General features: G+C 49.9%; 1 protein-coding gene across 2 annotated transcripts in view; it reads right to left on the bottom strand.

Annotated features, from left to right (window-relative positions):
• Positions 1-14,424, bottom strand: part of DVL1 (dishevelled segment polarity protein 1) — a 97,686-nt gene that overhangs the window by 3,512 nt on the left and 79,750 nt on the right. Inside the window, exons 10-14 of one of the 2 annotated variants that reach the window (XM_063145059.1) lie at positions 13,756-13,823; positions 10,950-11,099; positions 5,054-5,185; positions 3,706-3,873; positions 2,865-3,071 (exon numbers count right to left, since the gene is read on the bottom strand). In XM_063145059.1, the coding sequence (XP_063001129.1) occupies positions 2,865-3,071; positions 3,706-3,873; positions 5,054-5,185; positions 10,950-11,099; positions 13,756-13,823 (725 nt within the window). The remainder of the gene's footprint in view (positions 1-2,864; positions 3,072-3,705; positions 3,874-5,053; positions 5,186-10,949; positions 11,100-13,755; positions 13,824-14,424) is intronic. The other variant, XM_063145060.1, reaches the window with a different exon arrangement.

The raw sequence follows: 14,424 nt of genomic DNA, 5'->3' as shown, positions 1-14,424 counted from the left end.
AACCAGTGGGATAAAAGCAGATAGAATTCTATCATGCATGGATGAAGGAATCCAGGATTCTCCTTGGCTCTCTACAGTGATAAAGAACCCAGGACTCTGAGCTCTCCAAGGTGATGAAGAACCCAGGATTCTCAAGAGCTATCCATGGTGCTGAAGAACTAGGACTGTCAGAGCTGTCCATGATGAAGAACTCAGACTCTCAAGAGCTCTCCATGGTGCTGAAGAACCCAGGACTCTCAAGAGCTCTCCATGGTGCTGAAGAACCCAGGACTCTCAGAGCTCTCCATGATGAACTCAGACTCTCAGAGTTCTCCATGGTGCTGAAGAACCCAAGACTCTCAGAGCTCTCCATGGTGCTGAAGAACCCAGGACTCTCAAGAGATCTCCATGGTACTGAAGAACTCTGGACTCTCAGAGCTCTCCATGGTGAAGAACTCAGACTCTCAAGAGTTCTCCATGGTGCTGAAGAACCCAGGACTTTGAGCTCTCCTTGGTGCTGAAGAACCCAGGACTCTCAAGAGCTCTCTATGGTGATGAAGAACTAGGACTCTCAGAGCTCTCCATGGTGATGAAGAACTAGGACTCTCAGAGCTCTCCATGGTGCTGAAGAACCCAGGACTCTCAAGAGATCTCCATGGTACTGAAGAACTCTGGACTCTCAGAGCTCTCCATGGTGAAGAACTCAGACTCTCAAGAGTTCTCCATGGTGCTGAAGAACCCAGGACTCTGAGCTCTCCTTGGTGCTGAAGAACCCAGGACTCTCAAGAGCTCTCTATGGTGATGAAGAACTAGGACTCTCAGAGCTCTCCATGGTGATGAAGAACTAGGACTCTCAGAGCTCTCCATGGTGCTGAAGAACCCAGGACTCTCAAGAGCTCTTCATGGTGCTGAAGAACTAGGACTGTCAGAGCTGTCCATGGTGAAGAACTCGGGCTCTCAAGAGCTCTCCATGGTGCTGAAGAACCCAGGACTCTCAGAGCTCTCCATGATGAACTCAGACTCTCAAGAGCTCTCCTTGGTGCTGAAGAACTAGGACTCTCAGAGTTCTCCATGGTGCTGAAGAACCCAGGACTCTCAAGAGCTCTCCTTGGTGCTGAAGAGCCCAGGACTCTCAAGAGCTCTCTATGGTGATGGAGAACTAGGACTCTCAGAGTTCTCCATGGTGCTGAAGAACTCAGACTCTCAAGAGTTCTCCATGGTGCTGAAGAACCCAGGACTCTGAGCTCTCCTTGGTGCTGAAGAACCCAGGACTCTCAGAGCTCTCCATGGTGATGAAGAACTAGGACTCTCAGAGCTCTCCATGGTGCTGAAGAACCCAGGACTCTCAAGAGCTCTTCATGGTGCTGAAGAACTCTGGACTCTCAGAGCTCTCCATGGTGAAGAACTCAGACTCTCAAGAGTTCTCCATGGTGCTGAAGAACCCAGGACTCTCAAGAGCGCTCCATGGTGATGAAGAACTAGGACTCTCAGAGCTCTCCATGGTGCTGAAGAACCCAGGACTCTCAAGAGTTCTCCATGACTCTGAAAAACACAGACCCTCAGAGCTTTCTGTGATGCCAAACAGCTCCATCTCATTGCTTTGTCAATTCAGCTCCCTGTAAGCCGTTCAGTGCCGGGCCACTCCAATTGATCCCCTTTCAAGACTTGCTTGACACCTTGCAGGCTTTTGGCCCAGATGGATGGGGGTCATTCAAAAGAAATTAAGGGACAGGGCAGGGGGAAGGGAGAGAGATTGGGGAGGAGTGAGCTAGAAGTTCCAGGGTGGGGCGGAGAGGGAGGTCACGAGAACCTAGATGATCATGCCATGGTGTGATAAGAGTTTTTAAATGGAGGTACGAGACGCTTACCCATCCCAGCCATTCCTTTAGGAATCCTTCAGTCTAAGGCTTGCTCAGGACAAAACAAGGGAATAAGAGTTACCAAAAAAACCTTCCCTCCGCAAGAGAATCGACAGAACAGCAGCAGGCATAGCAGCAACACACTTTAGATAGGAGGCAGAAAAGGGGGAAAGCAAGACAGTTCACCAACATGCTCTTTGCCCCCCACCCCTTTAACTGGATATCATAGAATCATAGAATAGTAGAGATGGAAGGGGCCTCTAAGGCCATCTAGTCCAACCCCCTGCTCAATGCAGGAATCCACCTTAAAGCATCCCTGACAGAGGGCTGTCCAGCTGCCTCTTGACTGCCTCTAGTGTGGGAGAGCCCACCACCTCCCTAGGACATGGGTTCCATTGTCGTACTGCTCTAAAAGTCAGGATGTTTTTCCTGCTGTCCAGCTGGAATCTGGCTTCCTGTCACTTGAGCCCATGATTCCACATTCACTGCAGGTTGAGGGTTTGATGTACCGCACAGGGCCATTGAGTTTGGAGGAGGCCCCATTAAATCAGGGTTAGGCTGCCTATGCAAATATCCAATGCTGGTTCTACACAGAGTAGACCCATTGACATGCATGGGAGCGACATCAGTCACAACTAACGTCAGTGTCATTCATTCCAACAGGTCCTCTCCACCCACCCACAACCGGCCAGTGAGGGCAGATGCGTAATAAATCAGCACTTGAGCCAGGATATGAACCCGGGTCTTCATGACACCATCCACCAGACCGCGCCGTGTTAAGCAAACAATCAGGAAAATCGTGAAGACACAGCTCAGCTCCTTTGTCCGGAGAACCGGCCCACTATTAGGAATCTACGCAAGGCAGCCGCATGAAAATGGCGATTATCCAGCCTTTCCATTGCAGCAAAGCGACACCAGTTCCATGCGTGATGCGCACGAGGGAGCATGAGAAGAGAAAGGGCAGGCCAAAAAAACCGGGGGGCGGAGGAGAATGGCAGAGGCAAAGGTTGATGTCCCAGGGCTTACCTTCACTTTGCTGGCTCCCCGCGCTGCCGCTGCCGTAGCTGAAGCCCGGGTCCTGGTAGGCCGGCGGGAAACACGGAGGGGCCAGGGGGTACTGGTACGAATAGCCCTGCCCCAGCGGCCAAGGCGCGGCCGGGTGCGGGAGGGGGCCCAGGGTGTCCTGGTCCGAAGCCCCACTAGAACCGTTGTTCAGGTTCAGTGCAGCCAGATCTGGAGAGGAGATTGAAAGAACAGTAAGGACGGCCCAGCAACCGGAGGCAGAGCACCTGCAAAAGATCCCCAGTTCGGTTAGGGCCGGGGAAGGGCTCCTGCCTGAAACCCCGGAGAGCTGCTGGAAGTCAGTGTAGATCAGCCGGACCCAACCTGGTGTCTTCCAGATGTTTCTTGGACTACAACTTCCATTGGCCCCAGCAAGCATCACCAATGGCTATTGATGACGGGCATTGTGTTCTCTAGATGTTTGTTGGACTACAACTTCCATCAGCCCCACCCAGCATCGCCAATGGCTATTGATGACAGGCACTGTGTTCTCTAGATGTTTGTTGGACTACAACTTCCATCAGCCCCACCCAGCATCGCCAATGGCTATTGATGACGGGCACTGTGTTCTCTAGATGTTTGTTGGACTACAACTTCCATCAGCCCCACCCGGCATCGCCAATGATTATACTGATAATGGGAAATGTGTCCTCCAGATATTTTGGACTACAACTTCCATCAGCCCCAGCCAGCATCATCAATGGTTACTGATGATGGGAGTTGTAGTCCAAAACATCTGGAGGCCGTGAAGTTGGGGAAGGCTGCATTAGACTTATATACAACATAGCAAGGAAAGGCTACTTACTGCCACAGAGGTCTCCAAAGACGTAGTAGCATTGCTCCGAGAAAGTGATTTTGTTCACAGTGTGCCTGAGGTAGCCATGTTTTAGCATGCTGCTGGCGTACTTCCGGGCTTCCCTTCGGTCTTTAAAGCCCTCTACGTGCGTGTAAAGCCAGTCAACCACGTCTGCGCCTGCAAATGGGAAGTGGCTTAGTAAAGCAGATTCGCAGCAAGCGAGCGGCCTTGTAAACCTAGTTGTTGCTTTTCACAAACATGTTCAACAGCATAGAAAAAGGCGTCATATATTCAGGGTTTTTTCAGTACTCCTTGTGAAAATGAGCAGTTATTTACGCCCTCACTTGCCTTCCCTCTCCATTGCCCTCACTTGCCTTCCCTCCCCATTGCCCTCACTTACCTTCCCTCCCCATTGCCCTCACTTACCTTCCCTCTCCAGTGCCCTCACTTGCCTTCCCTCCCCATTGCCCTCACTTACCTTCCCTCCCCATTGCCCTCACTTGCCTTCCCTCCCCATTGCCCTCACTTGCCTTCCCTCCCCATTGCCCTCACTTGCCTTCCCTCTCCAGTGCCCTCATTTGCCTTCCCTCCCCATTGCCCTCACTTGCCTTCCCTCTCCAGTGCCCTCACTTGCCTTCCCTCCCCATTGCCCTCACTTACCTTCCCTCTCCAGTGCCTTCACTTGCCTTCCCTCCCCATTGCCCTCACTTGCCTTCCCTCTCCAGTGCCCTCACTTGCCTTTCCTCCCCATTGCCCTCACTTGCCTTCCCTCTCCATTGCCCTCACTTGCCCCAGTGATGTTGTTACGTAGCCCAGCTTTCCCCTGCAGGGCTGGTATAAATGTAAAATGGATTTGCCCATAACCCATTGCTAAGGGATCAAGGACAACATGGATATTCCATATTCCTTCCCTCAAGCCTCTCCTTTCTCATGTATGAACGTCCACCAGCCTTAACCATGGTTAAGAATGACGTCCGCACTGACCTAAACCATGTTTTATCTTAGCCACGTTCCCTCTTTTAACCAGAGTTGGCTAACCAGCAGTGAACTCTGCGTTCAAGTCCTGTTTATGAGGGCATCCTATAATCATGGTTATGGGGAGTAACGAATGATAGAGAGAATTCGAGTGTGGGGAGAGCCATGAACCCCATGCTGGAAAAGACGAAACTGTGCAAATCTACATCCTAGGCTCGCCTTCCTCAACCTGCTGCCCTTCCCAGATGTTTTGGACTACAGTGCCCATCTACCCCAGCCAGCAGTCATGGATGATGGGAGCTGTAGTCCAAAACATCCAGAGGATCCCAAGTTGGGGAAGGCAGTCATAGGGCAACTTTTCAGAGAAGTGTGAGGCACTCACCTATCACTGCGTTAGAGATGGTGATTTTTAACCACATCCTGTCCCGGATTTCGAGACCCGAATCCGATAACTGCATCACCTTGACGATGGTGGCCATGTCGCTTTTAACAGTCAAGGGGGATTCGTCCAGTTCTGGAAAGTAAAAAAGTTTGGAGATAATTGCTGTAAACGAAACAAGGAATGGATGGAGGCAGAAAGCAGGAGAGAGAGAGAGAGAGAGGACACGTAGTTTCACACAGGGGTAGCCCTAGCGTCAGGAACGCTGAGAGGAGGACACTTCAGGTTCCAGTTTTTAGGGGTGGTGGAGCGAGAGACCAGTTTGAGATGGCCCATGAGGTAGGGTGACCATATGAAAAGGAGGACAGGGCTCCTGTATCTTTAACAGTTGTATTGAAAGGGAATTTCAGCAGGCGTCGTTTGTATGCATGCAGCACCTGGTGAAATCCCCTCTTCATCCCAACAGTTAAACCTGCAGGAACTATACTTGAGTGACCCAATACAAAAGAGGACTCCTGCAGCTTTAACTGTTGTGATGACGAGGGGATTTCACCAGGTGCTGCCTGCATACAAATGACACCTGCTGAAATTCCCTTTTCTATACAACAGTTAAAGATACAGGAGCCCAGTCCTCTTTTCCATACGGTCACCCTACATGAGGTACAACCCACCAGCGTGTTCTCTTACGCAAACCTAATGAAAAGGAACTGGAACTCGGCAAAGAGAGGGTCGGTTTCGGCCTGTGGCAAAATGGCCGCCCCCGAGCAATAATGGAGGGGGCCGTTTGGGGCAATTGTTTGGGAGAGGCATGAAACTTCACCATCATCGCCCACCACCTAAATTCACCTTGTCAAGGCACTAGGCCATGACATGGTATTGGTCTGAGGTGAATTCGGGGTGTGTGTGGAGAGACAGTAGCCACTGAACGACACTTCCCTATCCCCCCCCCCCCGGGAAATCCCCTCAGGATCAGCCTCCCAAATTCCACCTTGAACATCCTCACTGGAGAACTTCCAGCCCAGCCTTACAGTGGGCCTGTGCTTCATTTTTATTAATTAATTTATTTATTTCATTAGCGGCCGTCCCATTTAGGTTTTCCACCTCAGCCACAGACCTGACAGGTCTGAAGCAACACGTCGGCAACCCGGCATGGCTCCTGCTCATGTCAGCATGGGTTGTGCAAGACAACCTCTGGGAGGCCCGTACCCCATTTTGACTAGCGAAGAAGAGGGGGTGTCCTTTGGATTCCCCCCTTCTGGGAGCAAAACTTCTCAAGAGATGCCCAGCGCAGAGAACAGCAGCTTGGCAAAAACGGGCTTCGAAAACTATACTCTGAATTCACACAAAGACGTTTCCCAACCGTCTGCACCGCAGAACTAAATTATGCATCTATATTTTGCATAATTTAGGCCTCCTTTGCAGTGAGAGCTTTAACATTGTTCCCTTGACTATACTGAGCAGGAAACTGTATGACATAAATAAATAAATTAGCGCATATAGAAAACTAACATAGCAGGAAGAAAACTCAGCTAGGACGATTCTCTCTAACATGCTAGTTTTCTATGCACGTTTTTTTAAAAAAGGGGTAGGGTGACCATATGAAAAGGAGGACAGGGCTCCTGTATCTTTAACAGTTGCATAGAAAAGGGAATTTCAGTAGGTGTCATTTGTATATATGGAGAACCTGGTGAAATTCCCCCTTCATCACCGCAGTTAAAGCTGCAGGAGCTATACTAGAGTGACCAGATTTAAAAGAGGGCAGCTTTAACTGTTGTGATGAAGAGGGGATTTCACCAGGTTCTCCATATATACAAAGGACACCTGCTGAAATTCCCATTTATTTATTTATTTATTACATTTCTATACTGCCCAATAGCCGGAGCTCTCTGGGCGGTTCACAAAAATTAAAAACATTCAAAGTATAAAACAACAGTATAAAACCATACTATAAAATACAATATAAAAGCTCAACCAGATCAAAACGGCAGCAATGCAAAATTACAAATTTAAAACACTAAGTTAAAATTTATTTATAGACTGTTAAAATGCTGGGAGAATAAAAAGGTCATCTAACAGTTTCTATGCAACTGTTAAAGATACAGGAGCCCTGTCCTTTTCATAGGGTCACCCTAGGTTTGAGGAAAAGGTGGGAGTGGGTGAAATCAAGGATGACAGCAGGTAAAAAAGTCCCAGCCCAGCTGGAAGTTTCTATAACCTGGAAGTTTCTATTACTCTCCACAAAGTTCCGAGTTTTTAATCCGAGCTGCCCCGAATGCATCAAGAACAACTCCGGATATTGATTCGGTGTTACATAAAGAGCCATGTCGTTGCTTGCAAGCAATTCCGAATTTTATTTTTTTTAAAAAAAAAATCACTTCTTTTCAGCGCCATGCCGCCTGTCAAAAGGAAATCAGCCTGAGGCGAAGACAGGCTGGGAGCACTCAAGTTCAGGCCATGCATTTTCACGTGCGTGCGCACACACCGTCCAACAGCCTCCAACGCATCCGTTTGCCCACAAGGGTTCCCGTCTGCAACCAATTAGCCTCTGCGCCCGGCGGCAAATGTTTCACGGCGGCTGAAAGTTAGTGCGGTTAGTAGCAAGAGAAGCGACGTGTGGTTTGGGGTGAATGACGTTCCAATTTGAAGAGGTGGGGAGCAAGAAAATGGAGCCTGTTGGGGGTCCCCCCCATCATAGGAGATGGACAGGATTGCGGCAGAAACCCCTGCGTGTGTGTGTTGATCAGAGCTCCCTGGCTTCGTACCCTTAGAGTTACAGTCCTTATAATGGATTTCTCTTACAAGAGAGATCAAACTTTTTAGGATTTTCTAGGATCAAACCTGAGACATCAAAGGAGACATTCCCATAGTGAGTGTGCACACAGGTTCACTAGCATGTTGCAAAAAAAGGGGGCCCCTAAAGCATTGAATATGTTTGCTGCTTTATGCCTATTGGAACAGGCAGGGACTGGGGGAGCATCAATCTCTCCACCAAAATGTAAGCAGTGGTCATAGAATAATTGAGCTGGAAGGGGCCTCTAAGGCCATCAAGTCCAACCCCTGCTCAAGGCAGGAATCCACCTTAAAGCATCCCTGACAGAGGGCTGTCCAGCTGCAACTCGAATGCCTCTTGTGTGGGAGAGCCCACCACCTCCCTAGGTCATGGGTTCCATTGTCATACCGCTCTAACAGTCAGGAAGTTTTTCCTGATGTCCTGCTGTCTAGCCAGAATCTGGCTTCCTGTAACTTGAGCCCTTGCATAGAATCATAGAATAGTAGAGTTGGAAGGGGCCGATAAGGCCATCGAGTCCAACCCTCAGCTCAATGCAGGAATCCACCTTAAAGCATACCTGGCAGATGGTTGTCCAGCTGCCTCTTGAAGGCCTCTAGTGTGGGAGAGCCCACCACCTCCCTAGGTAACTGGTTCCATTGTCGTACTGCTCTTACAATCAGAACGTTTTTCCTGATGTCCAGCCAGAATCTGGCTTCCTGTAACTTGAGCCCTTGCATAGAATCATAGAATAGTAGAGTTGGAAGAGGCCTATAAGGCCATTGAATCTGGCTTCCTTTAACTTGAGCCTGTTATTCCGTGTCCTGCACTCTGGGAGGATCAAGAAGAGATCCTGGCTCTCCTTTGTGTGACAATCTTTCAAGTATTTGAAGAGTGAAATCATGTCTTCTCTTCTCCAGGCTAAACATGTCCAGTTCTTTCAGTCTCTTCTCATTACCGTATTTCTTCAATTGTAAGACACCATCGATTGTAAGACGCACACTAATTTCAGTACCACCAACAGAAAAAAAACAAACCCTAAGACACACCTGCGATTCTAAGACACACCCCATTTTTAGAGATGTTTATATGGGGAAAAAAGTGCGTCTTAGAATCGAAGAAATAGGGTAGATTGAATTGGAGGCTGGTGACTCGCATGTCAATGAGGTAGTGAATCCACTCCAGGTTTCAGTTGGAACGCAGAAGGAGCGAGCCAAGGTGTTGGACGCAGTGAAGGCTGGTGGCTCCCATTTCGGTGGGGCTATACATCCATTCTGGGTTTTAGTCAGAACCACTGGGCCAAGAGAGACTGGCTCTGGTGCTGTGAAGGATGATGAATCTTTAATGGTCTTTATCGAAAGATAAGACTTTTATCTAAAAAACTCAAGTAGCTTCCTAGATAGAAAACATAGCTTTCGACCATGACGCTCCATAGAAAAAGTGTCAACCTTTGCTCCTGACGTAGGATCCTGGAACGTTGAGCTTTTTGAGTTTTTTTAAAAATAAAAGTCTTATCTTCTGATAAATACCATTAAAGATTCATCATCCTTCACAGCACCAGAGTCAGTCTCTCTTCTCACGCTGCTTAGCGGTGCTTTTTCCTCCTTTTTTTTCTCTCCTAATGGAGCTACCCAAGGGTGCTGAACCAATTTCGGGGATGAAGTCCAGCACCTTGGACAGCTCCTTTAGCGGTCTGACTGAAACCCGGAGCGGATTCACCACCCCACCGGTACAGGAGTCACCAGCCTCCACTGAAGTCAACACATCTGGGGCATGGTCTTCTGGCAAATGCAGAGAGCCATATTTGGACTTTGGGTCTGAGCTTAGAATCATAGAATCACAGAATAGCAGAGTTGGAAGGGGCCTACAAGGCCATCGAGTCCAACCCCCTACTCAATGCAGGAATCCACCCTAAAGCATCCCTGACAGATGGTTGTCCAGCTGCCTCTTGAAGGCCTCTAGTGTGGGAGAGCCCACAACCTCACCAGGCAACTGATTCCATTGTCGTACTGCTCTAACAGTCAGGAAGTTTTTCCTGATGTCCAGCTTCTGCGCCCCGGCTTTAGACAAAGTGAAGAGCTGTTCTCGCAGCCGCTGTTTTTTTTTAAAAAAAGACGAAGACCCTGTTACTCACGAGAAAGAGCCGCTCGTGTCCGTGAGAAAGAAGAGGGCAAACGCCACTTCCTAAGGGCAGATTTCTAAGGTGAGATGGCACCAGCTCAAAATCGTGGAACCATAGGAGAATTTTCGGTGTGGAGGATACGGATAGGGAGACATTTTTCTCCCTCTTGCATCATGCCAGAACCCAATGGGGTCATCCCATGAAGGTGATTGGTGGGAGATTCAGGACACATAAAGGGAAGGGCTTCTCCGCACAGCGCAGAGTTGAACGATGGAACTCACTGCCACAAGATGTGGCGATGGCCATCCATTTGGATGGCTTTCAAAGGGGGCTGGACAAATTCCTGGAGGCGAAGGCTATCCATGGCTACTAGCCCTGATGGTTGTGTGCTATCTCCAGTATTCGAGACAGTAAGCCTGTGTGCAGCAGTTACTGGGGAACATGGGTGGGAGGGTGCTGTTGCACCATGTCCTGCTTTGTTGGTCCCTGGCCAACAGCTGGTAAACCACTGTGTGAACAGAATGCTGGGTTAGTTGGACCCTTGGTCTGATCCAGCAGGGCTCTTCTGATGTTCTTATGGTGACTTGTGAAACCAAAGAAAACAATTGCTCCCAAAAAGTTTTGTTCCCCACAAAGTAAAGGAAGGAAAGGCACCTCTCGTGCCAGCACTGAGTCATTACTGACTCTTGGAGGGACGCCAGCTTTCGCTGACGTTTTCTTGGCAGGCCTTAGAGCGGGGTGGTTCGCCGTTGCCTTCCCCGGCCGTGATTCCCTTTCCCCCAGCTAACTGGGTACTCATTTTACCGACCTCGGGAGGATGGAAGGCTGAGTCGACCCGAGCCGGCTGCCTGAAACAAAGTAAAACAAACCAAAAAAACCCGACCATTTTGGGGTCGCCACTGCTAGTTTTTGGGTTGGGTGGTTGTCACCGTTGCTCTGTGTAGCTCCACACTGCCAGCCCTGCTGCGCAGGAGGAGAACCTGCCCGGTTCTGGCGGCAGTGCGACTTACTTTCCGAATCGGGGATTGAGCTTGTTAGTGAGGAGCTGGTAGAAGTGATGGTGCTCATGGAAGGACTCATACCGTAACGGGGGTACGCTCCCGTCAGGGCCGTGGTATGAGAGATCCAGGCCGCGGGATCGATCGGGCGCACCGGCTCAGCTGGAACGCGAGAGAGAAAGAGAAAAGGGGTGGGGGGAGGAGAAAAATCGGGTTAGCAAAACATTCCGGGGGGGGGGGAAGGGGTGCGTTTCACTCTTGCAAATCAGCCCCCGGAAGTGTCTAGCCTGCAAAACTGTTTATCGTCTGTAAAGAGCACAGAGCACAGAGGAAGGGAAGCACTCTTCTCCGTGATTAGGATAGAATCATAGAATAGCAGAGCTGGAAGGGGCCTACAAGGCCATCGAGTCCAACCCCCTGCTCAATGCAGGAATCCACCCTAAAGCATCCCCGACAGATGGTTGTCCAGCTGCCTCTTGAAGGCCTCTAGTGTGGGAGCGCCCACAACTTCCCTAGGTAACTGATTCCACCGTCGCACTGCTCTAACAGTTAGGAAGTTTTTCCTGATGTCCAGCCGGAATCTGGCTTCCTTTATCTTGAGCCCATTATTCTGTGTCCTGCACTCTGGGAGGATCGAGAAGAGATCCCGGCCCTCCTCTGTGGGACAACCTTTCAAGTATTTCCTGTCTCCCCTCAACCTTCTCTTCTCCAGGCTAAACATGCCCAACTGTTTCAGTCTCTCTTCATAGGGCTTTGTTTCCAGACCCCTGATCATCCTGGTTGCCCTCCTCTGAACACGCTCCAGCTTGTCTGCGTCCTTCTTGAATTGTGGAGCCCAGAACTGGACGCAAGGCCTAACCAGGGCCGAATAGAGAGGAACCAGTACCTCACGTGATTTGGAAATCACGTGAGGTACTGGCTAATAGTGTCTTAGCACTTGGAGGGCTGATGGGAGAGCAACACATGGGACCACAGCCCTGCTGCATTTTCATGCTGGTGGTAGAGAAAGAGGTTGCCCTTGCTCCATCCCTAGCATGGAACTCAAGCAGATTGTATTCTGCTCGAGTTCTGCCTTCCCACTCACCTGCATGGAATCCCTGGTCACCTTTGGTGACCAGGCAAGTAGTGAAATACTAGGGCTGTGCACAGACCACCCACCCCACTTCTGAATCAGCTCAGGTTTGCCTCGGCCCGCTTCAGACCCAGTCTGACCTGCTTCGGATCTAGATCGGAAGTGAGATTCGGACCTCTGAAGCGGGTCAGGTGTTGCTGATTGGCAGGTACCCAGAAAAGCCAGCTGCAAGGTCGACTGGGAGTACATCGGACTCCCCCCCCCGGCTCACCCCCCCTTTACAGCTGCCATTGTGCACAACATTAGATCTATGAAAACCCAGAGCCGCCATCTTCTGTAAAAATGACAGGTCTCATGGAGGGCGGACTGCTGCTGGGTCACAGCAGTTTGGTGGGTGGGGTCAGCAGCTCGCCATTGTCCGGAGCAATCCGAAGTGATCCGAAGCACTTCAGATCGCTTCGGACCCAGTCTGCCCCACTCTGGACAGATCTGGCACGAATCGCCCCACTTCGGGATTCAGATCTGGAACCGAAGCGGTGCACAGCCCTATTAAATACACAGGTAGTTTATTTAGTTATTTTCAAAACTGAGATCTCTTCCCTCTATAGAACAAAAGTTGCACTCCAGGTGTTTTGCACTACAACTCCCTTAATCCCCGAACACTGCCCATTCTGGCTGGGGCTGATGGGAGTGGTAATCAAAACCATCTGAAAGGCACCAGTTTGGGGAAGGGTCATTTGAAGGCTTGTTGATGGATACATTTGGAAAACGATGGACGAAAATACGTGTAAATTTTTGCATGAAAAGGGGGGGACCTTCAAAATCCAATATGGACACGAGATGGAATTAACTTCAAGGTGCAATTTGGAGAACCGTAAAGAGCTCGGGTTTTGCAGGTTCGCACATCTCTACCTGAAAGCAGCCCTTGACGTAGGTCCGCTCCGGGGAATTGTGGGAAATTCAAAATGGTAGCTCGGAGTCCCGGCCAAAGGCTGGTGACCCCTTGCAGATGCCCAAAGGCTGCAGGGCCTGGTTCTAAAGGTCAAAAGCAGCCAAGGTTTGGTCTGGGTGGAATTCAGCAGTCCTGACTTGCATCTGCATCTACACTGGCCAAGTTCCTCCCGGGATAAGGAGAGAGGAAGCTTTGCGAGTTGGCCTTTTCTCATCCCAGGGTCCTCTGGGACATGAGGCAGGAGAGCCCTACAGCTTGGGGCAGGTGTCTAACCTAATCAACTACCTGGGACTGCCTATACTTGGGCCTCATGTGTAGAAGGCAGTAGAGGGAATGCAGCATCGTAACACCTTGTAATTGGCAGGTGCTACGGAGTCTCTGTGGGCTCAAATCTCTACAGTGGGGGCAAGGAATCCATCCACACACACCCACAGCAAGAAGAAAAAGGGCTTTTTTATTGGGAAACTGCGGTAATAAAGGGTTAAACAAGACTCCCAACCCGGAAGAAACTAGCAGATCTCCATAAATTTATCTGGATTGAGAAAAAAAGAAAGGAAAAAAGAGAGAGAGAGAGAGAGAGAGAGAGAGAGAGACTGGTCACAGACCTTGCGCATAACATGTACTGTGGATGCACGAGGCAAGATGTGGCATCGCATCCTGTGGCGGTGAGTTCCACAGATTAAACGAGGTACACTGTTAGATCAAACGTTTCCCCCCTCGTTTGATAAACCCTGTGACGGCCGAAGCTGCGAGTCCCTTAACACAGAAGCTTGTTAAAATGGCTGCCGACTCACCCCTGGGGATTGTGAAATAACTCCTGGGCGTCGGGTCCCAGCATTTGGCCACCGTTAGACTGATAGGTCTGGAAAACAAATGAAGGCGAAAAGAATAAAGCCATGGAAATGTACTTCCTTGCATCCTGCTGATGGTCTCCTGCCCTCCTCCTCCTCCTCCTCCTCCTCCAACTCAACCACACGGTTCCAGGCTCCAAATCTCACAATCTCTCATGCTCCACAACCATCCAACCACGTTGTGGAGTCCTTCCCGAACTACACCGCTTCCAACTGAGAGCAGCGGTGGCGGGGAGACTATATTTTGAACGCTCTCCCATGCAAAACAAAACAAATACATAAAACACACATCTCTCTGCTTGCAGAAAAGTAGCATCTCTAGGAGAAAGGGCTGCATTTTGATACTAGTTTTCTACATGCAGGAAAGGTGGTTTTCAGAATGTGATCTCCCAGCATCTCCCAAGGAACCCAAGGCAGCGTACATAAAACTCCTACTCCTCTCCATTTTTACCCTCACAACAACAACCCTATGAGGTAGGTTGAGCTGAGAGTCTGTGACTGGCCCAAAGTCACCGAGTCGGTTTCCATGGCCGAGAGAGGACTAGAACCCGGATTTCCCGACTCCCAGTCCAACACTTTAGCCACTTCACCACACTGGCTCTCCTCCCCCTC

The sequence above is a fragment of the Elgaria multicarinata genome, chromosome 20 (assembly GCF_023053635.1).
Source record: "Elgaria multicarinata webbii isolate HBS135686 ecotype San Diego chromosome 20, rElgMul1.1.pri, whole genome shotgun sequence".
NCBI lineage: Eukaryota > Metazoa > Chordata > Lepidosauria > Squamata > Anguidae > Elgaria > Elgaria multicarinata.
The sequence above is the reverse complement of the archived record's forward strand: the minus strand, read 5'-3'. Positions and strand labels throughout refer to the sequence as shown.